The 26430-nt window shown below is 44.8% G+C and overlaps 2 protein-coding genes across 6 annotated transcripts in view; one reads left to right on the forward strand and one right to left on the reverse strand.

The window, feature by feature from the left end:
• The window catches only part of SLC25A51 (solute carrier family 25 member 51), a 411938-nt gene that overhangs the window by 291256 nt on the left and 94252 nt on the right, over nt 1–26430 (reverse strand). The gene's annotated exons all lie outside the window — the stretch shown is intronic.
• Nucleotides 1–26430, forward strand: part of PAX5 (paired box 5) — a 147396-nt gene that overhangs the window by 44292 nt on the left and 76674 nt on the right. For all 5 annotated transcript variants that reach the window (XM_066987965.1, XM_066987969.1, XM_066987967.1 and 2 more), the window contains exon 6: nt 7450–7625. In XM_066987965.1, coding sequence (XP_066844066.1) covers nt 7450–7625 — 176 coding nt within the window. The remainder of the gene's footprint in view (nt 1–7449; nt 7626–26430) is intronic.

Consider the following 26430-nt stretch of genomic DNA (forward strand, 5'->3'; position numbering starts at 1 on the left):
CACAAGCAGTCCTGCTCCACTCAGTGGCACTATTTACACAAGCATTTGCTCAGACACTCAGGCTGTCGGGTTCACAAGAGGTGTGAGGGCTCCACCACGCCTTAGCTGACCACTGGTTAGAAGCATGGGATGGGCGTTAATGGCACGCCTTTCCTGACATAAACTAAGAGATACATAATAAAATTTCTATGTGGCCACCGTAGAATTAAAATCACTGTAGGGGAAAATGAGCTGTAATCTCATGGGAAATCTGTTAAGTATAGCCCCATTTTCACTGATGCCTGTAACCAGTTTAGTGGTACAGTTCTGCATCCGTGGTCTTAGGACCTGGGTGCACAACAACATTGCAGGGTGGCACCTTGCGGGCATATACGCAGGGCTGTAGCTTGTGCATCAGGCATGACCTCCAGGTGTCCTAAGGAGTGAGAGAAATGTTCTCACAGTAGGGAGAAGCTCCATCATTTCTCAGCAAAAGACCAGAGGTGGCTGTTTGTTTTGCTGTTGAGCATTTTAGGAAGAGCAGCACTGAGAGGCCTGTGACACAGACGCCTCTGCCTTGGTCCTTCCATTTCCCAGAAATGTTGCAAAACACAGCACTGGCGGTGTAGGCATGGATACCACCGTGTGGTGGAAGTGGGGACCGAGGTGTAAGCGAGCCCTGAACAGCATGAGAGGCATGTTTGCTTGCAGCAGCTTCCTGCAGCCTGCCGTGCGAGGAGGCACCTTGTGCTCCAGAGGCTGGACCACCAGCCCTCGGCCCCGTGCCTGCAGCTGGCTGCCCTTTTGCTGGGTTGTGCCCCAGGCTCCAGCTGCTCCTGGCGCCTCTGCAAGAGCGAAGTGCAGGATGAAGGCAAGCAGGGTGTACCCAGGCTGACCACATATTTGAAATGCAAGAGCACGTGGGGGTTGGCTAAGTAACTCCAGTAATCCTGCTCCAGCCCATGGCTGTCGCGAGCTGCGACCTTCCCGGCTGCCCCCTGCCAGCCCTACGTTTGGGTTTGCGGGTGCACCGGGCAGTATCCAGCCAGGGGCCTGTTCCCCAGGGAAACAAGCACACGTACTGCAGGGCATGCACACCAGTCAGCTTGCAGCTGGTGCTGTGCCTGAAGGATGGAGCCTGGAAATGTCACTTAACCAGTCTTTTTCACATTTGTCCAAATACAGGACAGTGTGGGAAAGAGAGCCAGCACTGAGCTGACGGGCGGCAGGGAATTCTGATTACTCGGTCTCCGTGTTTTTACAGCCATTCTGACTGTAAAATCAGTAAAATAACTGTAAAAATACAGTGCTAAGATGGGAGTGTTTAGCAAAAGTTCCCTGTTTCTTTTCAAGCCTGGATGCAAGACAATATGCTGCAGTAGGCAGATGCTGATCTCTGTGTCTCCAAGAAGAGTAGAGCTGGTCCAAGTATATCTAACAGGTCAAGCTTTGAAATGAAGAAGCAATAAGCCACTGAAATGGTACTATCACCGAAACATGATTGATCAATTGAATTCTATCAGAGACAGTGGGCAGTGAGATTAACTCAGGCCTGATGGGTTCAATGAGTTAAAGCATGATGTTCATTTCAGCTTCATTTCACCAGTCTTTGCTTGTGAAATTGGTCAATCAATAGAGGTTGAAGATCATATATATATATATTGGTGACCATCTTATAGGGAATATAATCTAGCGTAGTCAGCTCCTGACTCTGGCTGCCTTCAGTGGGTAATGGAGACAGAGCAGAGACTCTATCAGTGCCATCGAAATGGCCTGATATCTTCTCCAAATGAAAAGTATTTTTGGATCTCTGATGATTTATCTTTTCTTCCCCTCTTTCTCACTTTGATCTACTACAAAACCCATACCCATCTTTGTGAAATATAGTGATTTCTCTTGAAAATATTTGTGCGATGATCAGCTATATACACTTCAAAATAAAAAGTTTCTTTTTAGTGATACTGTCCTTTGAAAAAATAAATAACAGTGCTTAGAAAACTCAAATGCTGTAAATGCAAAGATCTCTCACAGTATATATGATTCTGAAACCACTGCTTTAAAAGGAACACCAGGAGGTTGCTTGCTGCCAAATGCACACAGTCCTGAGAAGGTGGCATGAAAATTCAGTTTACATTTTAAACAAAGCCTCCCAAATGGTAATTAAACAAAGTCTTTATCTACTCTGGACTAATTTACAGGCATGCTACAAGGAAACAAATCACCTTTTTACCTCCTGGTAATATTTCATTTGCTTCATCATGTTTTAAATGTGGTGAATAACATCCTTCCTAATTAGCCTGCATTTCCCTATAAGGTGAAGTAATTAGGTATGATACCAGGTAATGAAGTTGGACAGTACAAATTAGAGACAGAAACCACGTCCTTTATGAATATGGGATGTTCATTGCACTAGCTATTGACTTCCTTGATTAACCCTGTAAAATCGAGTTGCTTAAAAAAGAAAACAACCCAAAAACCTGAAAGCAGAAGATTATATTTTCTTTGCACCAGGCAAATGTACCACTAAGATGCGCACTTCATGGTACATCATTATTATTAATAACACCGAAGATATTATTCCAGCTGAAGTTGTGCATGTCACCAATTTCTCAGTCGCTGTCACCTGGCTTAGATCCTTTTGTGGAGCTACACTCATTTAGACCAATGGAGAATCTATCCCATGCTATTTCACAGTGCTGCTTTATAATGCAGTAATTAAACTGTGCTATTTTCCATTTCTGAGTGAAAAAGACAAGATAGAATAGATCTTTTAGATCTTTTTCATTATTCCAGTGTTGTTTTTTTAATTGATGTCTTCATATTTCGCCTTTTTATTTTTTATTTTTTTCTTTTATGCTGGACTGTAGGGCTTTAAAATGCTCTGGAGTTTTGTAAAGATAGGGCCTAGGCACATTTGTTCTCCTTAATTTGACCCATGGTTTTAGACATGTATAAGCAAAACACCATTTTAAAATAAGTGATTTCCATAGTGAGTATAGCTAAAAATCTGTTATAGGCATGTTTAGCAATTCTGTATGTCTCCTGCGGTTTCAGAAGACATGTCAAGGAAAAGTAATTAACCATAAAATTATGCTAAAAAATTGAGTCACAGTTTATCAGGTTCTTTAAACTGATCTTGCCATTTGCTGGTCCCCAGAAAATACCTTCCTCTTAAGTAACGAAGACCCAGTATTTCTGGATGAAATCCACACAATTTAGGCAGCCTTTTGTCAGCAAGACTGTTCATGGCACCTCTTCCCAGGGGTGGATCTGTTCTGCGCTTAACTCTTCCTAGGCTATTCAGACTTCGGTTAAGCATAGGAAGGGGCTTCTGGCTTTGTGTTGGGAGGGAAGTGCATCACATCCAAGTTCATTCAGAAAGTTGTAGTCCTATGGCACAATCTTGACCCATCTATATGATCTGGTAGAGGTAAAGGTTGAAACATTTGTTTGGGAAGAACGTCTTTTTCTGTTAAGGAGAGTACTATATTTGTGTTCTTCATTAGCACTTTTGGAAGGATGCCATTGGATGGGGAGCTAATTGTTTTGCAGAGTAGGTAGGTACACTTGTAGTGCTACTGTCAGCAAAGCAGAACTCTCCTAGGTGGATCCATTGATGATATGAAAAATGTTTTACCTGTCCCTGGAGCCTATTTATAAACCAAACTGTTTCAAATGTACCTATGGTATTTTAACTATCAAAGATGTTCTAGTGTATTCAAACAATAGATAATGCTAATGGTAATTATTTCACATTTACATAATGTCTGATATCCAAATGTATCCTAAAGACATTCATGAACTTTTATACGTCATGCGCAGCATGTAGAAAGTCTTCAACCTGTGAAGTGAAATCCAGTAGCTACCTGCAATTAGTCAGAGTTTAGGAAACATAGTGAAAAAGAACAAACTCTTCCCTTTGCTGATGGGATGTAGTGAGAGAGCAATAACGAGGGTGAGAAGGGCAGTTGCCAAGCTCCTCTGACAAAAATGCAGAACCTTCAGCACGGAGACCCGCTGTCCTCAGAGCTTCAGCTCTGACTCATTTCTGCCCAGGTGTCTCCCTGACAGCAAACACGTTGCTCCTTCAGTTCAGCAACAGCAGGCTGTGTTGGGAAGCATGCCTCAAAGACTGATCCTTTCTCAGACCCTTGGGATGGCATTGTGGAGACCTTAACACACAGGTGTTTTGACAGTGGAGGAGGGGGCAGCCCTCTGTGGCTTGCACTTCACACTGCACTCCCAGCAGCATATCAGACTCTGATCTTGAATTTCAAAACCTTCTGAAGCTCTACCACTACCTTGGCATGTTTTCATCCCTTTCCAATGGGCCGGTGTTGTGCCAGTGAGGCACATCATTCGTGGGCTTCCGTGTGGTTTTCTCTGATATGATGTTATGTAATCCCTCTGGATTTCAGCAAAAGTTTTGATACTGTTTCTCACAGTATCCTTCTGGACAAAATGACCAGAATGCAGTTATATAAAAGCATAATAAGGTGGGTGAACAATGGGCTGACGGATTGAGCTTAAAGGGTTATCATAAGTGGGGTTACATCAGGCTGGCAGCCAGTTTCAGATGGGGTTCTGACCATTTTAGGGTCAGTTGTCTTTAATATTTCCATAAATACGTATATGACTTAGATACAGGACTTGAAGGTACAGTAAGTAAGTTTGCAGGTGATACTAAACTGGGAGGAACTGTTGACGCCCTTGAGGGTAGAGAGGCCTTGCAGAGAGATCTTGACAAATTAGAGGACTGGGCGAGCAATTACCAACTACATAAAGTTTAACAGGTACCAGATTCTGCACCTGGGATGGGGCAGCCCTAGATGTATGTAGAGTGGGGGACAAGAGACGGGAAAGCAGCCCTGCAGAAAGGGATCTGGGGGTTCTGGCTGATGGCAAGTTGAACACGAGTCTGCAGTGAGCCCTGTCAGCCAAAAGGGCCTATGGTACCCTGGGGTGCCTCAGGCACAGCACTGCCAGCAGGTCAATGGAAGTGATTGTCCCGCTCTGCTCTGCGTTAGTGTGGTCTCACCACAAGTACTGTGTGCAGTTTTGGGTGCCACAATACAAGAAGCACATAAATCTCTTAGAGATTGTCCGAAGTAGGGCAATAAAGATGGAGAAGAGTCTAGAGGGGAAGATGTATGAGGAGCAGCTGAGGTCCCTTGGTTTGTTCAGCCCCGAGCAGAGCAGGCCGAGGGGAGGCCTCATGGCGGCCTGCAGCTCCCTCACGAGGGGAGCGGAGGGGCAGGCGCTGAGCTCTGCTCTCTGGGGACAGCGACAGGACCCGAGGGGACGGCATGGAGCTGGGACAGGGGAGGGTCAGGCTGGGGGTTAGGGAAAGGTTCTGCACCCAGAGGTGGTCGGGCACTGGGACAGGCTCCCCAGGGAAGTGGTCACAGCACCGAACTTGCCAGAGTTCGAGAAGTGTTTGGACAATGCTCTCAGACATAGGGCCTATTTTTTGGGTGGTCCTGTGTGGAGACAGGAGTTGAGTCCAATGATTGTTGTGGGCCCCTTCCAACTCAGGATATTTGGATTCTAGGATTCTGGGATATTAAGTTCCCAGATTGTACTATATCATCATTTCGCTCTCTTTCATTGCCCACTTTGAACCAAAACTGTAAAAACCTTTAACTTTGATGCCAACTTTAGAATAACATGATTTTAACCTGAAATTTAAAGCCAGCTTTTGTGTTCAGAGGTAGTGTCCCCCCCCAGCCTTTTGCTACCATGCAGCTAGCAACCACAATTTTAATTTCATAAGCAACGGTTGACTAAACCCAGCAGTATGTCAATTAGATATTATTTGATTTGGAATACTAAAGAAAACAAAACAAAACAACAAAACAAAACAAAACAAATTTAAAGATACACTGCCCTCTTATATCTGTTTGTATTTTTCATACCTTTTTATACGTTTTGACTTTTTATTCAGAAGACAGGTTCGTATTTTTTCTGCGTGTAATAAACTGATCCTGGCACTTTATAGAAGCCAATATTGTCTATTCATGTCGTAAGTTGCCTGACTTCATCTAAACAGGTAAATACAACATTGTTGTTGCCTGAAGAACCAAACTAAAATTTAGAAGGATGTTTCTATAATTACATGCTTACATCAAATGCCTGTTGAGTGTAAGAAAATTTACAGAGGTTTTCTGCAAAATCCATCCAAATCAATAGTCCTTTTCGAAAAAATCTTGTCCACTGGACATCAGCCGTGTTACCAATCACACATATGGAGACAAAACTGGTGTCTGCAGCAATGAGGTCTCTTAGCACAGATGTCCTTTAATACTTGCCTTCAAAAATTTTGATGCAGAATCCACCTGAGAAACTTTGAGTGCTGGTTCTGCAGACAAATCTGGGCAGTAAGAACTTATTTTTAAAATCTTTCCTTCCGCTGTGTAGTGTGGTGTTGCCATCTGGAGAAGAAATCTGATGTTTACTGTTATTCTTGGAGTTCCACCTCCTGGAGTCCTGGGAATACTGCAGACCTCAGCTTTCAGAACATAAAAGATATATTTCTGGCATTGACAGGTGAAGGAAAAGTAGAAAATCACTGTGAATATGCAAACAAAGCAAATTGAAGCAAGCCCCATAGTGCAAGAGTTTTTTTCAGACTAAACATTTTTCAAACTTGTCTCATGGCTTTTGAGACATGGGCAGTCACTTCCAACCTGCTGAAAGGAGGGGGAGAGATAGAGAGAAAATGTGCCTTGAAACCCAGGCTTTCATCATGCTAGTGATGAAATACAAAAAAATACAGAAATATTATACAGAAGTATACCATACAGAAATATGGTATTGTGAGCTGGGAGAGTGCATCAGATCAGGCCTTGCTCAGGCTGTTGTGGTGGCAACTCTGCATCCCAGTGACATCGCATTTTAGTATGGTGCTATTAGCGTCTGTGTTTGGGAAGCTGACTGGCCAGTTACTGCAAGCTGAACGTGGTTATGGATTAAGGGTCCCTGCTTCTTGGCATAAGCACACTGTAGCTCAGACCTTCACGTAGGATGGAGCTCAGGAAGACCTGCAGGTATCACAGGAAGGGGATATGGACAGTGGCTATGCAAAGCAGATCTGTTGGAGATGATCCAAGCTGACTGTGGCTATAGCATCATATGTTGTAGGTGTGTCCTCTGGCATCTAAACCATTACAGGTTCACAGATACTGTCGTAAAAGTGCTGTGAGAAAAGATCTGACCACAAGCCTTTGTCTTGCCTTCAAATTATATGTGAAATCACTGATATCAAATTGCATTGAGGGTTAGCTATAGTGGAGAACTGATCAGTACATCTTCTAGCAATGTGTGTCTTGCTTGTATCCTCCTCTCAAAGATTCTTCATTGTGTCAATATACTGTACCCAGATCAATTCAATGGATAAAATGGACACTCCTCTGTAGGTCTCATCATTGCAATGTCTATTTATTCTTCTGTCTTCTTTGTCCTCTTTGAAAGGTATTCAGGAATCTCCAGTACCAAATGGCCATTCTCTCCCGGGTAGAGACTTTCTTCGGAAACAGATGCGAGGAGACCTTTTCACCCAGCAGCAGTTAGAAGTGTTGGATAGAGTCTTCGAGAGGCAACATTATTCTGACATTTTCACAACAACTGAGCCCATCAAACCAGAGCAGGTACTGTTCCAAACACTCAATGTTTTTCCAGATATGCTTTCTGATGAGAGGCCTCCTTGGTGGAAATCAACAAACAATTATTTCTCAGAGTTGCAGTAGAAAAACATGGAGAAACAGGTGTTGTATCAAGCTCTTCAGCCAAGACTATTAAAAAATGACAGAAAACACTTGTTATATAAACATGAGCAAGTGTTTGGGTATGAAATTACACCCAATCTGGGCCAGTTACATCAAATGAGGGCATAAAGAGCATCACAGCTTCTGATACTTTTGTTGGATGAAAACCAGGCTATGCAGATAGTAAGAAATAGACTTGCGAAACTCTATGCCTACTTTGGGTTCTGAGTTAGCTTAACTGTACACGCAAATTAGATTTTTGTATCCAGAAATGGCTTTTTAGGCATGTAGTTAGCCATTTGCTGGGAGAAACACCCAATTAATATGTGAAGGTAAATTTATTGCACCTACAGATTAGCAGTGTATTTCAGAAGGGCTTGGCACCAATTTTGTGGGGAAGTTCCATTTTAGCAGACACAATACAGAAGCACAGACAAAAATTGATTAGCTGTTTCTCTCTACGTGCTTTTGGTTTGTAGCCCTCAGCCTTAAATTTAGGTGCAGTCATGGGATGTAGAAATGAAAGTATTGCTGTCAGCTTCAATTTGGGTCTAGTTTGATACTTTTTCTATACTTAGTGATGTAATTAGTCATTGTTAATCTCCATTGTTAATATTAAACCTGATTTTTAGCAAGGCGTATGAATGCCTTAAACTGCAAACAAACAGTGGTTTCCCTTGTAGGAATATAAACATTTGAAGGCCACTGGAGATTATCAGGAACACAGTAGTTTACTACCATCATGGCTTCAGTATTAAGGAGTACATACTGGTCCAATGTCTTTGGAAAAAATAATTCCTTTTGCTGAAAGTCAATGGCAGATTAAAAATTCCCTGTGCCCTTAAGCTCCTATGTGTCATTTGTTACGTCATTCATAGTCATTCATTTTTCACCAGTTTTTGAAGGTTCTGTGGTTTCCAAGGTTTATATTTTTGATGAGTTATATAAACCTGAATTCAGGCTGGAAAAAGACGAGGAAGATGCTGAAATCAATTTGAAATAAAAAAAGACAAAAAAAAAAACAAAAAACAAATCAAAACCAAAACATGACTCGTTAGGAAAGCCAAGGAAGCAGCATCTGTTGAAGGTGAAATGGCCTTTGCATACCACTAGATGGTGGCTATCCCATCCCTAACACCAGGGATAATGGAGAGGACAGGCACTGAGCCAACTCCTACAGTAAGCCTGTTCATTATTGGTCACTTAAAAGCTGTATGGTGTTACATCCATCCTTATTTAACTTCTATATGCGAAAAACAATCATGTGAAAGAGAGTGGTGATGGAAGAAGATCCTTTTTTAGCTTTCTGTAATCTGTAAAGTTTCTGAGTTATCCAGAACTGTAGCTTATGGGACAGAGTCCAGCAATGAACAGAAATAGATGTCTTATTGGTTTAATAGAAGGAATAGAAGAATTAAATGAGGATGTTGCTAAAGTTTCCTGATTGTCAGATTTGTGATTTTCAGCTGTCGGTGGAACAAGGATCTCCCTGGATCCATGTAAGAAGCTGTAACTAGAATGTCTGTGCAGTCAGAACATTGAGAGTGGAGATATGCCCCTATTAATTTGTTACAAAGGGTACTTCACAGTTTGAGAAGTCAAATGGATGCTGAGAAATGATATTTCTGAGAAAAAGATACTATGATGTGTGAAATGGGCTTAGCAGAACTGCCTTGAATCGATGATCTTAGAGGTCTTTTCCAGCCTAAATGATGCTGTGATTCCATGATTTTTTTTTAGTTTAACTACAAATGGAGTTTGCTAGTTGTTTGCTTTAATATAGGTTGGAGCATTCTCATTTGCTTTTGGAAGACTGGGCCACGGGTAAGAGCTGACATTTGTTTGGGATGGGTTTTTCTTTTTGGTGGCATACAACATTTATTTTCAGCATGAACACATGTAATTTATATGAATGCCTGATTCACAAGGATGTGATACGATCACCACTGCTTTAGTAAGCAGTCATGTTTTACCTCTTTTGTAATAAAGCAAACATGTCATGAAACATGAAAAGTGGAGAAGCTGTCTAGATCAATTAGTGATGCTAAAGAAATCAATTAGAAAGAAAATATTGAATCACATTGAATCATTGGGTTGAAACGGACCTTTTAGGTCCTTTCATCTCCTTTAAGATTATCTAGTTCCAGCCCCATGGCCATGGGCATAGAGACCTTTCACAAGATCAGGCTGAAAAAATTAATCATGTGACTAGGAAAAACAGAGTTGTAATTAACACAGTTAATTATTGTAGTAGACTAAGATATGCATCCAGAATCTGGCAGTCCAGAACGTGGCTGAACTCAGAAGGCAGTGCATTAGGAGCTCAGGCAGCAATGGATATATGGAGTCCTTACCCATTTCTGTAGATGAAAATAATGAAAAGATGCTCCTCCCCACATAGAGAAGATGTGTAATAGGAGCTGGTGATCCATTACTTGTCTACTGTATTAGAAATATAGTCCAGGAGGAGCAAGCAGAATATTGCTAATTTTATTTAGTCACAAAAACTTCTTAATGTCCCTGTGCTAGTCACCTGAGGAGGACTCCAGGTATTTTACCAGAAGACTCACGGCTTGTGAGACAAGGAAGTACCTTTTTTGTTCCTGTTTTGCTGCTCCTCCCTAATTCTTCTTTGCTTGTGATCTGGGAACAGTCCCTTGGTCAGGGTGAGTAGTGGCATGGGGCAGACAAGGTTGCTTCTGCACTGCTAAGCATTTGCAGCCTGAGCATGTTCTGTCCTCAGCTGAAGACTGGGCCCTGAATTTCTCCTGATGCCTTTTCTAGATGTTTTGGGCTTGTCTGTTGGGAAGAGGACATTGCAACTCCTGTAGGTAGATGTTTTCATGGCCTAAGTCTGAGTCCTTGCTCACCACTGCCAAACCCTTTACGTGAGTGATTCCAGTCTGTTTCCTTTACTCCTCCATCTTTAATGTCTTTGTTCCTCAGTTCACCTAAATAAAATGGAGACCCACAAGTTAACTTTCGGCTGAAAACAAGTTGTGCACTCACTTGACAGGCATTATCTGAGTTTTCATATCTACTGTAAAACATGACTGCTATAGAGAAGACCATGGGGAATGAATACTTGTCTCTGAGTAAGGGCTAATACAATGCTGAGAGAGAAGACAACGGACAATGGCAGGAAAATAAGATGTTAGACAGTACCTTACTCAGGAACAGTGTCTGTTGTATGCATTGGGCGAGGCAGGGATCCTACCATTTGTTCATATAATTAAAGATTGTGTCAGACTGTATGCATCAAGGGGCAGAAGTATGGCGTTATGAGCCTTGTTTTGCAACCCGATGTCCTGGTGATACAGTTGTATGTGTGCATTCTGCAGCACTGGTATGTAATACCTTCATATGCATTGCCATAACATTTAGTGGCAGGTGAATGCTATTCTGGTGACATCAAGCAGTTGTAAGATGAGAAGTCTGAGACTGAGGGCTGGATGTGCAAACTAAGTCCTTTTGTGTCTATATATTTCCGGGGAGTAATGAGGGGATAGAGACAGCAATCTAGAAGCACTCCGGCCTTCCTTTGCCCTAACAGAACCCCGCCATGAACGTTAGTTCACGTATAAAATGAATGCCTTTCCATTACATTTGTCCTCTTTTGTACTCATCTCATTTTCTGCAAACAGCCCATGGTCGATTTGTACTGTCTGGAAATGTTGACAAGAAAACCGCTTTCATGTATTTCTGGGAACTGATTTTGGGCCGTACATAGGCGTGTGTTTGCAGCACCACCATTCTACTGCCATTCTGCTCATGAGTGGTAACCACCACAAGCACCATACAGCTCATTCATCAGCTGGGACAAAGGCTATGGCTTCAATGTCACGTAATCCTCAGGTCGCAGAGAAGGAAAACATTCACGGCATCTACTATCTGGACTGGTTGCTGGTCCTGTTCTTTTCATCACTTCTGGTGTTTGCGGGGATGGGTCCTGCTGCTCCCTGGTGTGTTGACTCTGAAGCGCTGCCCCGAAGGCCAACAGATAAGGCTGTTTGCATTACTAGCATAGCTATCTTCAAGCCTACCTGTGGAGCAGAGCTCTATGGACACGAGGAGTGGCTTTTGCCTGCCTGTCCTGGTAGCTGTGCTACACCTGTGTTGGGCCCCGGTACTCCAGTCTGTCCCCTGTCGTAGGAAAAAAAAAACAATGGTTAGTGGTTACTGCATGGACTGCAGCTTTTATTCAGAGCTTGCACTCATCCTGTGTCCATCCTACGCATGGAGTTGCTGCACTGCATAGCATGCATTTCCGTGCCTAGTCCATTAGGACCGTTCAGGTTAAGGAAACTGGAAGTGCAGGTTATACTAATCAAATACGGGTCTGTTTAGGCACGTGGATGATTGTCCACCAGCAGCTTCCTGCAATTCCTGTCAGAGAAGTAGAGAATGCTCTCCACCCTTCACCTGAGAAGCCATCCTAGGCTGACTTGGGCTGTGACATCGGCTGCAGTCACCACGTGCTCCCCAGGGGGCTGTACAGCAGACATCCACATGCCCAGCACTGGCAGGGAGCCTGGTGCTGCAGGACAGTGCTCAGAGCAGGGCTGTCACCCCCATGTTGCCCTGCAGCGGAGTTGTTCCTGCTTTATCATTGTGTGTTGTCATGCGGGAGCCCTAGGAGAAACGTGGAGGACTCCATCTCCTGGTGGCCCTGCCACCCTTGAGGTTCTCCTTCAAGAGTCTGTCACCCACCAGGAAGGAGACTTTACCTGGTCTGGGCACAAACGTTTCTGCAACGTATGTGTGAACAGTTGACTCAAATACATTCGCCAATGAAAGCATTGCTAAAAGGTGTTTGTGGAGAATCAAGATCTGGGAAACAGCTGTTGGCCTCACCTGAGGCGTGAGGGGTTAAAGAGGGTGCAGGAAAGTCGTGTCAAGGTGGGCAAGAGACAAGAGCAAGACTCACAGACTAATGTGGTTTTGGTAGGCATGAGAGCTGGATTAACACCTCTACAGGGGAGAACTGCGGGGTGTTACAGAAGTGTGTAGGGCAGAATCAGTTCAACAAGAGCAGCAGTTCATTAATTTCCTCAGAATAAAAGAGTCTTTGCTGAGTTTCTGTCCACAACAGAAATGTATTCTCTTGTGTTTTCAGCTTCACACATAGGTCCAATCGAATACTCATTGAAGCCAAGAGGAATATTTCTATTGACTTCAATAGACTTCAGATCAGGACCATAATGAGGCATAACGTGATGTGACCGGATTCAACACTATGTAGGTCACTGACTTAAAAGAGAGCTACTTGCTGCTATTAGCAGATAATTCCCTGGCTTTTCCTGATGCTTTCACATTACTTTTAACCAGAACTAAACTGAATCCCTCTTCCTTTATTCTTTTCTGGATAAAACGTGAATATTCTGGGTTTAGGTAGGAACAAACTCAGGAATCTGATAAACATATAATAATATATGTAATCATGAGATGCAGTCTACATCTGGAGATAAGTACAGGCAGATGAAAGTTGGATATTTAATACACCTGAAAAAATTGCTAGAAAGTTGGACAAAGTGAAAAAAAAAAAAAGTGCACAGTAAGAAACCTATTGCCCTCTGTTGCAGGAAGTGTTTTAATGAAGGAACTCTCCAAACTGACCAAAAGAGGGGCGTAAATCCTTTTGAAAACCTTCGGGTGTTGTTTTTTAAAGGCAGGTGTGAGCCACCTTCCAAAGAGGAGATTAGACTTTCTGTTAAAGGAGCTGTGTTGGCAGGGGTGTCCACAGCGGTACGACTGCTGAGGGGGGAGGAGGTGTACAGTCCTTCTTACAATATTTGGTTTTGATCTCCAGCACTAACAGGGGAGGTCCAAGATAAAGACAGGAAGTAGGACTTAATTTTTGTAGACTTACATTAGTTTTTATTGTGACTCACTCTAAAAGTGCGGGCAGTAGAGAAGCAGAAGGAAGGAATGAACCGTAGGACCATATGTTTGCTCCTGGTCTCTGGGATATGAATAGTGTGTTTTTTCCTATGGCACTATCTCTGGGTGGACAGTGGCTGCTGAGGATCTTCCTAAATTACTCCGAGGGTTGTAAAGAGAAAAGTAGAGCTATCATTTATTTATATGTTCCCAAAACTTCATGCTGCCCTGTAACAGTGAAAATTATGGAACTAATTCATGGCTATATCTTCATGTTCAGAATCAAATCTTTTCCTGATCTGCCACCTGCAGCAGTGGTTTGGCTGTGTAAATGCAATCAGCTGGGAAGAGCACGCGGACAACTCCTCTGTGTGTGGCCGAGCTGCCCCCTGTGCTTCTGACCCCGTGAGCCCCCCATCCCCGCCGGTGGCCACAATGGCTGCAGCAGTGCAGCGCCAGGGCTCTGCGGCGGTGCAGGCGGCGCTGCCATCTCCTCAGCACCTTTCTCTGGGCCCCGGGTCCCTCCTGCCCGTGGGGAGTGGTGGATGAGGGCAGGTGGTGCAGGAGGAAATGCGGAGCAAAGAGCGGCTTGGAAAAGCAGGTCTGTGATTTTTACAGCTGCACCTCTATCAGCCGAAACAACTTCTGATGCAGGCCATGGCTTTATTGGTGGGAGGGGAAAAAAGCAAACAACTCTAAAATCCAGCCTAAGAAAGCATGTCAGGAGAGGAAAAACCTTCCCATATTTACTCTCAGTAGACTATTAAGCAACACCAGGCTATTAATTTGGCTTTTGAGTCTTCACTGAAGCCCATAAAAGTGCACAGTTGTCAAATGGAGTTCATTTTAATTTCCTTTCAATCACAGTAAATTATTCAGGTGATAAATCAGCTGGAGCAGCCTCCTGGCTGTAATAGAAACCCTAATTCCTGGCTAATTATCCAGCCCATTGCTGCCAGCAGATCAATACTACTACCAAATGGAAAGGGCGAGGGGTTCACAGCAGGAAGGGTGGTGGAGGGACAGCAGCTGGGAGTACTGGTGCACCCGTGACCTCCTGTGCAGTTCAGAGGCTGTGGGAGGTTAAGCTGTGCAGAGGTTTCCCTCTTCGCCCCACCTTTCTTAAGGGAACACATCCCCTTCTGGCCAGTAATTTACGCTAGGACCTGTGATACTCTGTGTGGCAGAGGCAACTGCAGCCCACAGCACGCTGTGCTGCGCAGGACTGGGGCTCAGATCCCTGCTTGCGGGTGCAGGTGTAGGGGATGGTGCCTGCTGGGGGCTGGAGTGGATTTCAGCTCTGTCCTCCATGCTGTGCTCTTGCCACTTGGTAAGATGCTGTGCTGGCCTTTAGTTCTCCCATTCCTCAGGCTTGGGACTCAGCTGTTGGTCTTCAAGAAAAGCCAGGGAAAGGCTCTTCGGTTGTGTAGGAACAGGCAGTTTGGATCCCAGGGGGCATGCCTTGTGTGCTGCAAAGAAGTACTCACTCCTGGTACTTCCCGTCTGTGCTGGCTGCTGTGTAAAACACAGGCAGAGATGGGGAAAGAGCTCCCTTAGAGTGAGCCAGATGCTACTTGGAAGGAGATCTCTGGCTGAAAATATTTTTGCTTGTTAAGTAACACCTTTTAATAATGGCAAAACTTAAAGAGATTAAAAAACAGGCTGCAAAGAACCAGTGCTTAGCAGGGCATAGCAGGGCATTTGGCTGGGAAGGAGAAGTAGTTCCTTGGAGATGACAGCTGTTCTTACTGGACCTTCCTGCATGAAGTGATTGTTCAGGAGGCTGCCCCTTGCCCCTTTGAGCCCTGAGATGCTGCTGCTACCTGTGGCTTGCAGTGCATAGAGAACCATCGTCTCCCAGTGAAATACCAAGGCTATACCGCAGGACTGTCAGGTAGGACTCTTCCATCCTCGAGGGTCCTCCAGGATCCTCGAGGGAGCTCAGAGCTGTGGCTTGCCCTTGACTTCTGGAAGCTGAGCCTTCAGCACATGAGACTTTGTGTTGGATTCCTATTCCCGTCCACTGTCACTGTGGTTATTGCTTATTCACGTTACAGTGATACTGGGGGCACCAAACAGGCACTACAGGGCTAAGTACTTTGTGCACTGTCTGGGGAAGAGCAGCTTCCCTGAAGATCTTGCTGTCGAGATGGAGAAGGCAGGTAATGGCTGGGAAAAGGAAAGCAGTTATTACCTGTGCATTTGAAAGACTAAAGGACTCCTAGTGCTAGTTACTTAGGTGGAGAAGCCCCAGGGGTATCCTGGGTTTATCCTTACACTGCTTCCCTCCGACACTGCTGCAGTAAGTTTGCTGCAGGTCACGCCTCTGTTTGCATGTTTTTGCTTTGGGTCCACCTCTGTGTCTGGCAGGGCAAAGCATGGGTCTGTCTTCTACCCAAAGCAGCCCTTGATGTCTCCTCCCCTTGCCCCAGCAGGCAGAGGGCATCCTGAAAGAGAGGGTAGAGAAGTCCTTTGGGCATTGCAATGCCTTTCTGGGCTCTGCCACCCCTTTTTTTTTTCCTCTTGACTGCTCCCAGTTTTGAACATACATGAAAATAAAAATTCACGAGTTAAATAAAAAGCCAGCCTCGCTGAGTTGGAGCTCTCCCTTTTCCCTGCCTTTTTTCTCTTTGGTCTGTACGGGTGCAGCCACGGGATATTTTTTTCCCTCAGACTTGCGCCCCTCGTTATGCAGAGGCTGGCGTGGAGGGGATTTCTGTGACGTGTGGCACAGCCCGGCGGAGCTGAGGTCACGGTGGCCAGACTGTCACCAGCTGCTGGCCATGACTTCCCAGTCAAGCTCCCAGCACTCTCACACAGGAACGCAGCTGAGCCAGAGGGAGGTGAGGTTCAGTGTCTCCAATTGCAAGCACAAGAGCTCTGGTGCTCAGGCAGGCTGGGGATGCTTCAGGGACTGAGACGTCCTTGAGAAAGACCGTGGCATGATTTTTCACTGGGGCCCTGTGTGTCTGAGGGCCTGGGCAGTGCCCTCTCAGTGTTTGAAAATTGCAAGCTTAGAGCCATTTCTGTTAAGTAACATCATCAGGAGATGTTTTGCCGGTCCCCCGGTTTCCACTCAGCACTTTGGCACTCTGCATATCTGAGGTACAGCACCTCTCTCCCGGTGTCCCATCACAGGAGTGATGCCCCAGTCTTGATGACAAGGGTGATCTTGAAGTGGTTTAGGTAGCAGGTCTCTTCCTCCAGGTTTCAGCTGTGCTGAGCTGTTTCCCGAATGTGCTCAAGTTGCACGGTGGGACTGTAGTGAAAACGTGGGACGAACGGCGTAGGCAGCTCACACCCCAGCTCAGGGACGCTGCATCTTGCAAAGACAGCAACTGGTCTCTTCTGGGAAACTCGTCAATGCTTTCATAAATGTTGTACAGAAGTAGGAAATTTTTAAGAAGCTGTTCCCTCTTGTTATCTTGCCACATTTCTTTTGTAAGTTTAGAGCTGCCTTTTAGTGATTTTCTCTCTTTGATCACCATATATTTTGCTGATCAGTAGCATCTTTTTATCAATTTAGGAAAAGGAATAAAGTCTATCACTTTAGCGTGTTTAAAATAAAAAAAAATCGTATCTTTGTCTTAAGCAGAGTCTTTCTTCCAAGGTTTCATGTTGTTAGGAGACAGGTAATGGAAAGTCTGTGTGTACAAAAAAGGGCACAGAGAGTAGCTAGGCAAACAGTGGACATTGTCTGTATTGAGCAGTGATGTACTGGCCACCCATTAGATTTTTAATATCATGTCAAAGCATAATATATGAGTGAGATGAGTAGAGTCGTAATAGCCCATGTAGTCTTTGTCCCTTTGAAAAATAACAGATGGAGTCATCCATGTGGTTTACGGTACGGTATGTGTTGTGCTCTGTACGTGTAGGAAAACCACATCAGGAACTGTCTTGAAGCCGGTTTTCTCTGTGGAAAAAGACAACTTTTTGTAACAGTCCCCATCAGCCACGTCAAAACTGGCCTACTTCCTTCTCTCCATGTTAGCCCCGTAAGAGAGGGAAAGAGGAATCTATAAGCAAACACACTTGCCTGTTGATTTATTTAATGTGGTGCCTGCTCACATTGCATTTGGTCGGAAGGGGTTTGCACTGGCATTTGAAGAATGCGAACAAGACTTATTTTCTTGGTTTCCAGTGAATGTCTAGGTCCCACAGGCTTCGAATAGACCCCAATAAAACTTCCACCCATTGGTTTGGAAATCACTGCTGGCTCAAGCTCATTTGTGGGCTTTTCCTAAATCTGTTACTTAAGTCAGCAAAGAGGTTTCTCAAGATGTTCCACATAAAGCGTGTAAAGAGCTGAATACCTTGATGTGTTACGGGATTTGAAAGGAGCCAACCTCTTCACAGCAGCGCAGTGTGGCAATGCAAGAGACAGCGGGCATGAAATGACACAGGAGAGCTCAGGGTATAAGGAAGTTTTCACCCTGGGGATGATCTAGCAGTGGAAGAGGCTGCCCTGTGAAGTTGTGCCGTCTCCACCCATGGCAGTTCTCAAGATGACGCTGGATAAATCCCTGACCCAATGGCTGGCCCCCGAGAGACTTTCGAATTTCTCAACAATATCCATGCTTTCGGAAGTTCCTTCCAACCTGAATTACCCTATGACACTGACGTCCAGCTACTTGCTCTTCACTCCGGCTTTTATGCTGTGACTTGGTGAAATGTTTGTACAGTGGAGAACGTGAAAAGCATAGTTACAGGCGTGAGAGTAGCACCTGATTCACACGGCATAGAAGGTGAGATGAAGAGCTGGCTGGGGTGGAAGGCCCTTCTCTGTCTGTTGACCACAACTTTCTCAGAACAGATGCTGGCTTTTAAGAAGAATGCAGTAGTTTTGGGTTGCCATTTGTTGAGTAAGGAATCGAATGAAACAAGCAACAAAGTTGTATGATGACATAAAGGAATTGTGGAGCTGAGCTACTTCTAGAAAAAAAAAAAAAGAAAGAAGCTAATTTCAAAATTCCTCTCTGCTCATATCAATAGTGGCCGCTTAAAAATTGCGTGGCAGCAGAATTTGCTGAACTGAAAAAATAATTAATCTGAAATGAGGAAGGCTCTTGCGTGAAGAGAGCAATGTAACATGTAGGGCATGGTTTCGGTCCTGCTCCTCTCCTTGAAAATATACTTGAATAATGGCAACCACAGAGAAACAGGGGTTCTCTTGGTCATTTTCCATGTTGCAGATATTTCTCCAAGTTCAGAGCTGATTTCTGAGGTAGTCCAGACAAGTCACCTGCAGAGCGATATCCAAAAGGCTAAGGGAGATCGGGTTGTCAGGTTGTGAGGCTTTACATTGACGGGAGTTTTTCTTGAAGCCACAGACCTCAGGTCTGTGTTTTCATTAAGGCAAACAGTTTTCCTCTGGTTCTTGTGGTTGTGGAGAAGAGTTTGAAAACATGACCCCCAGATATACTTCTGGCATTAAAATGGGACGGCTGTCAGGGTGGGTCATATAAACAGTGGGGTTCCCTTCTGATTTTCTGAAACTGTTTTCTTGTTGGGATGTTTTGATGCCTGTGCAGCACCTGGACATTTTCAGCATAGCTGCAAAAATGATTTTAGCAGGAAAATGATGATTATTAAAAAGCAGTGTATCTAGTTAACCTGTCCAGAAAACATTTTGACAAAACCTAAAATATTTCATGCAAACCTGTCATCTTTGATGACTTTTCCATGCAGAAGAGCCCTCACTAGGGTCTTTCACAAGAGTGAGGAGGTGCAAGGCCTCAAGCGTACGTACCATGCTTTATGATCTGCCTACCTTTTTCTGTTTTGCTTTGTTTTTCACATCTGTGTGCAGACAGTGCCTGATGTTTCTAGGCTGCTTTTATACAGCAAGAGAAACAGTTTCCCTGCCCCAGGAAGGCAGGATGAACTGAGATGTTTAAATGCCGGGGTGGGTGTCTCAGAGGTAGGTGGGTGATCCTGTCCACCCTGGTCCCTGTGAGGACAGACTGCCAGTGTTCTGTCTCTGAAACTCCACACATTTGCTGCCTGCCAGGTTTGGTTGTCAGTGGGTCTCAGCCAATTAGCAAAGGGAAAACAAATAGCTCAAGATTTACCCTCTGACATGCATTTGGTTAAATGCCTGTTAAGTGTTAGTGAGTGTAATGTAAAAGAAAGCATCACATCACTCCCCAGATTTTCTCCATACAAAGTGTTTTCATTCATGCGAACCTTTCAGAGAGTGTATCTGAGGAGGAGGGAGTATTTCTGTGCTTGTGGTTCTCCAAAGCCCTCTTTTACTTCTCTGTGCCCTATCCTGTTGCTGCACAGAGACCTTGGGTTAAGGACTCAAAGCCAAGGTGGGTCACCGCTCCCTGTCTGTGCAAGGGTTGCTTTTCCACTTAGTTCAGTTCCCGCTGGCTATCTAAACTCCCCTGAAGACACACAGTTAACAAGTGCTCAATAAATCTTTGAGAACAAGGTTGGTCCTTACATTTTTGGCTTTCCCACATGAAAACTGTCTTGCAGCCCTCCCCATTCCAGCCTTGGGTACAGTGAAGACATGAAAGAAGAAAGCTTTGGAAGAACGTTTGTTTGCTTTATGGGGCCAATTTCACACTGGCAATTTGATGGGGACTTCAGCATTGTAGGAATAGTTGCCACCCACAAAATGTAAAATAGAGGACTTCAATCTACCATAGGTTCACCTGGCTCTCAGGAACACAAATATGAAATATAAATGGAAGCCTTTTAGAAAATAAAATACTAACGTTTATGTCCAGCTTTCAAAGTGACCTGAAATCAGGAGTTTGTGATTTGAAAGGATTTTGTTCATCTTTGACTTTGTAGCATGCCACAAAATACTGCAAATTCTGTGTCTTTCTCCGTTGTTTTTCATGTGCGTAGAGATTAAGTGTACCTGGAGCTAAAGTGGTAAACATTGCCCAGATTCTTTTGCCACGTGTTACTGTTTTGAAATAAGTATATTGCATACAATATGAAGCATAGAAAAGCTGTGTGAGCTGCTGCTCAGAGTCCCAATAGATGTCATACAGAAGAGACTTGGGGCAGAGAAGTCACAAAGCAAAAACATATGAATCTCACACTGGACCCTATGGTATTTCCTACTTTGTTAGGTTGTCTGCTACTCATGTGGTCTGTTAGGACCCTGCTTTTTGTATGCTATTTATCATACAGAAGGATGTGGCAGGAAGGGAGTCAGCTGTAACCTGTGGTCTCTTTTGGGTGTTTAGTCATTACCTTCACAATACTCGTTCTCTTCATCTGTATAACAGACAGTTATAAAAGGAGCACTGGGTGACTGTCTCAGACAGCATTTGTGAAATACCTTGAGATAGTTCATCTGAAAGTGTTAGAAACATACAAATGTTGTTCTTAGAAATGTGCACACGACATCTCAAGTGTCAGGAGCAGTTGGGACTACAGATTAAAGATATCTAGCAACATAGATGTAAACCTCATGCACATTCCAAGTGTGCCTCTTATTTCTGCTTCATATTTTTCAATACGGAAATACAAATGACTCTACTGCAGGTTGCATTTTCTTTTGTGCTTAGGTGCTTCAGTGGAAGCAGCAGAGCCACCATAACAGGAGGACTGTACATCTTCCCTCCTCCTATGGCTGAAATGGTTACTGTTGTTGATGAAAGTGTCTAGTTCCTTTCAGAATAATGAAAAGCAATGTGTTTTAGTAGTATCTTGTGACAATGAATGGCATAAAGTGATTATTATGTGCCGGTTTAAAAAAAGAAAAACTATTGTTCCATCAGCATTGAATATGTTATGTGTTATTTTAATTGGATGCCCCTTTTTGGCACTGTGTGTAGAATGATAGAAGCTGCTGACAAAGAGAATAGTGAGGTGGTCATTTCATTTGTGCTGGGGTTGAGACAATTCATGAAGAGGAGAGCATAGGGAAAGAGCAAGGTACGGAAAAAAAAAACCCTGCATGAACCCACAGCAAAAGCTGGACAGGAGGAAATGGGGGACTCCCTCCAAGGGAGGAGGAAGAGAACAGGGGAGATGCTGTTTTGAGGCAAAGACACTCATATTGTTGACTGTGGTGCAGGTGTCAGGAGGATGAGCATGCAATGCTGGTGCTAAGAAGAGGCAGTGAGAGGTTCCTGAAAGTGTGTTAGGCAATTTTTGTACTCTTCAGGAAATGAAACTGTGTTTTAGTTGTTGAGCAGTACTTACACTCAAGGGCTTTTCACCTTCTCACACTGAGGAGGCTGGGGTGCACAAGAAGCTGGGAAAGGACACAGCCAGGACAGCTGACCCCAAGTGGCCAAGGGGATGTCCCATACCATGTGGCTTCATGCTGAACAATAAATGTGGGGGGAGTTGGCTGGGGGTGCTGCCCCTTGCGGTCTAGCTGGGCATTGGCCAGCAGGTGCTGAGTAATTGCATTGTGCATCGCTTGTTTCGTGTACTCTTTTATCATTATTAATATTATTATTACTGTTGTTTTCCCTTTCTTTTCTGTCCTGTTAAACTGTCTTTATCTAAACCCACGAGTTTTACTTTTTTTCTGATTCTCTCCCCCATCCGACTGTGGGAGTGAGTGAATGGCTGCATGGTGCTTGCCTGCCCGCTGAGTTAAACCGCAACAGGAAGCTCTGGCATTTAAATGGTGAGAAAGAACCCATGCAGGGACTGTGAAAGGACATTCCATGAGCAAGGAGCCTGGACAGGGCTAATGCAGGAAAGCGTGCAATAGAGTGGATAGGTGTTTCTGAAGAACCTGAAGAATGTTTATACTGGCAGATGAAAGAGACATAGACAAATGGGCAGCTGAGGATGGATGTGTGGAGATGCAAATCACAGCAAAAGCAGAGATCAGCTGTCACCATTGTTGTCCTGTCACCGTTCATTTGAACACTTGTTACTTGCCTGGTGAGTCTGAAAACTAGAAAGTCACTATAGCTCACTGAGATGTACGTCTATTTTTTTTTAAGGAGGCCTTCTCATGATTTTCTATGGAGACTTCTCCTTACAAACCAGTAGGAAGAGACTGCTGGCTTTCTCTGCCCCAGGCAGGTGACTGGTGCTTTTAATGATCTATGAAAGTCTTCGTTAAAAAACGTCTTGAAGTGTGTGCAGGCCTTTGCTTTGTTCCCACCAAGCCTTCCAGAAGAGGTTCAAAGGTGGTGAGGGCAAGAGACGGCCAGGCAGCAGACTTAGCTTCCTCTTCTTGCCTGATATGAGGTGGTGGTGTTGCTGCGGGCATCTCGCTGGGAGTCAGGGATGCTTTTCACCACAGGTTATAGAGAGATCCAGGTCTGACAGTGCGGCTCCTCTACACCGTAAGGTCCTTAGGGAGCAGTTTGAATACATCTCAGAGCTTCTGCGGGCTTGCTCTCCAAGCTGTAACGTGGGGATAATATCGTGAGCCTTCCTTTTGGTGGAAGGTAGAAGAAAAGCACTGCAGGCTGTGGGGTGCCCTGTTTCTCCGGGCCACATGGGTGCTGCAGGCCGTGAGGAGGACCGGCAGTCCGACGAGCCCTGTGGTGGCCAGCCCTGTCCCGGGAGGTGTCCGTGGGGTGCCGCCGGTTCCTCTGAGCAGGCAGGCAGCGGGCCTTGCTTCGCCTCTTCAGTAACCCAGTGACTGCTCCCCAGGAGCCGGTGACGGGAGGCTCAGAAAAATTTATTTCCCGTGAGGGCAGTCAGACACCGGCGCAGGCCTCCTGGGGAGGTGGTGGATGCCCCGTGCCTGTCAGTGGTCAGCAGGCATTTGGACAGTGCCCTCAGTCACACGCTTTAACTTTTGGGCAGCCCTGCAGTGGTCAGACAGTTGGACTCGACGATCTTTGTAAGTCCCTGCCAACTATTCCAAAACAGCATCTTTTAAAATAGTATTCGTTTTGCTATAATATTTCTCCTCTCTCTGTCAGCACCGAGACTGAAAAATTACAAAGCTCAGTGCCTGCTCAGGGGGGTGAAGAAGCCCCCCAGGAGGGTAGAGGGGCTCAGCCCCCTTCCGCGGCTGTGTGAGCAGAGCTTTCTGCCAGCCCAGGAGGCACCTCCTGCCGAGGAGAGCAGCCCTGGTCCCGCGCCTTCCTGTGGGCCCGGCCTTCCTTTTCGGCTGGTTTTGTGCCGCATCCACAGCCATCCTTGGCCGTGCTGAAAGGCCTCTGCGTGCTGTCCTGTTGGCCTGGTTGTCCCCCTCCTCGCCCAGGGGTTGGTGGGGACCGGCACATCCCACAGGCCGTGCGGTGACCCTGGAGAGGAGGCTCCTTCCCTGAGGTCAGCTGCTCCTTGGCCGCAGCTCCACAGGCTCCTGCGTGGCTGGGAATAAAAGCAGCCCAGCTGAGCACTCCCGCTGGAGGCAGTGGAAGAGCATCCCATGTGGCTCTGCTCGTTAAGTCCAGGCAGGCATGTCTAGTTACGCGCTTCTCATTTCGGTTGGAATTAACTGCTTCCTACTGTAGTTAATTTTGCTCTAGGTAATCTCTGAGGCTGGAGACAGGTCACAATTCAAATTTGAAATGAAGTCAGTCAGCCTTGCATATGCATGCCCAGGCACAATTCACTCTATTCAGACCTTGGTTTTATTCAATTTGCTAGCTCTGCTTAGAAAAATAACAAAACAACAACAAAAAAAGAACATTTTCTGCTACAAGTGCTGGTTGTGTTTTCTGTGCTGCCGTTTCATGGGGTTTTGTTGTTCACCATGGGCAGCCTCTGTGGAGGGTGTGCGCGTGAGTGTGATTTACTGGTCTGTGGAATGCCACATCTTTAAAATTGCAGTGCCCATTTCCTGCTGAAATAATTTCTACAAAGAGTGGCGCCTATTACAGCAAGAGGAGCATGGACGTCATGATTTATTATTATTTATAGTCCCAGGGCCTTGTTTATGCACGATGGGTTGGGTGCTCAGGATAGGAATGCCATTATGCAAATGACATTGAATGTCCTTACTGAGCCTAAATAATTTTTGTATTGGACGATTAAACCTCATCTGTTATTGATATGGGCTGCAGTCGGGCTATTAAAGAGTCCCAACAGTACTTACTCCCAGTAATGGGAAAATTGAGAGGAAGAGGCTAAACAATTGCCTCAAGTGTGCTGTGATTGTCTGGTAGGAGTGGAACATAACGAACCCCCTGAATGGAAATCGTGTTTACTACTTAGGGATAAATAAAAAGGGAGAACATGCAATAAATTACGCTTTGTGATTTGAATCAGCGCACCAGAGAATTTGTGTACTTTCAATTTATTTATTTGAATTTTTTTTTGGGGGGGGAGGGTAAATACCATGAGTGGCCAGGAATAATCCCTGCACCGCACTTGGCTCAGGCTGGGGGAGGGTCAGGAGACCTCGCCTCTGCGGGAACGTGGGAGCCACAATGTCCTTGCGCCTTTCTTTTTGACACAGCTGTGCGTTCACGTTTTGATCAGTGTTGATAGCTTATGAATTCCAAAATTGACAAAATTTACAGAAAAATGAGGATAATCCATCTTCCTTAGCAGCCTGTCAGGAGCTGGCTATACTTCATAATCTTCAATTACAGATGCTATTTTCAGACATTTACATGCAGATATTAGAAGAAAATGGAAATGAGAAACAAAGAGCGAATGGAAATGCAGTTATTTATATGTATAAAAGAAAAGCAGGTAAATTCTAGGCGTTTAGATTGGATTTGGGGATCCCTTTGGAAAATCTGAGAATGGGCTCGTCTGCTTATGGATCTCACTGTGGAAAAGTAAAATGTAGCGGAGAGTGTCCCGCATGCAGATAATCTGAAGATTTAGGTCAAAAGCCAGCCAGTTATTCTGAAGTATGAGGGCAAATATGTTCATGGCAGGGTGTACTAATTCCCCTTGTTTTCAGAAGAATCTCTGGGGATTTACACAATCCTAATTGGATTTGGGTTAAAATGAAGCACAGCTGTTATTATTATTCTTATTTTTAAACATATATTTTTTTGTGAAAGGGAGTTTTAGAAATACTCTGTTTACACAGGGGGAAAAAAGGCTTTATCACTGAAATCAAATTTTCATGCCCTTTAAGAGAGTAAGAGCCAAATGCTAGCAAAAAAAAAAAATCAAAACAAAGAGAAATTGGAGTACAGCTCCAATTAGCTGTGTAAATCGGTTTTACTCCAAAGCAGAATTAGTTTCAGTGATAGCAGTGAGTATAGCAGGAAATGTGATGTAAATTATAAAATGGAGGGGTGGCTGGTGGGGTGGCAGCGACAAGGCTTTGATATATGGCTTTTCAGATCCTTTTCCAGTCCAAATCAGAGGCGGTTGAGGAGGAGGCCTTTGGAATGAATTTCTCATTCCCATAAAATTTAAGACCGAGTAGCACCAGTGCCCGTGCAGCTGCGTGTGGCACCGAGTTTCTGAAAGCCTGGGGAGATTAATTAAAGCTGCTTTGGATTAAGCTCTCCGAACCATATCTAATGTTACAAATTTCTTCCCTTTGTGAGGCTGGTGTGGGGGTTTCAGTGGAAAGCCTGCCTGGTGTCTGCTAGTTCTGCCTTTCTTTATTAATTTTGAAAGTTACGACAGGGTGACTTGGATCTATTAAGTATGAGCTCTTGCTTGCTGCTGCCATGAGGGATTAGCAGAGCCGTGACCCGGGCTGAGCGACCAAGTGGACAGCACTACACCTTAAAGAAGACCTCAGATCGGTGTCTGCCCCGAACAGTAAAAGCGGTGTGTTGGGCAGTGAAGTGTTGAGCACGCTTGTCTCACTGCCAGCTGGTTTGCTCAGGGAGAGGCGGGCAGCACGCGCGGTCAGCACGGAAGCAGCGCCAAGTCCTGGGGCCCCCGCGCTGGTGCTGTGCTCTGGCAGCCCAAGCCACCGTTGCGTCAGGCAGGG

Source organism: Anser cygnoides, chromosome Z, assembly GCF_040182565.1.
Source record: "Anser cygnoides isolate HZ-2024a breed goose chromosome Z, Taihu_goose_T2T_genome, whole genome shotgun sequence".
Classification (NCBI taxonomy): Eukaryota; Metazoa; Chordata; class Aves; order Anseriformes; family Anatidae; genus Anser; species Anser cygnoides.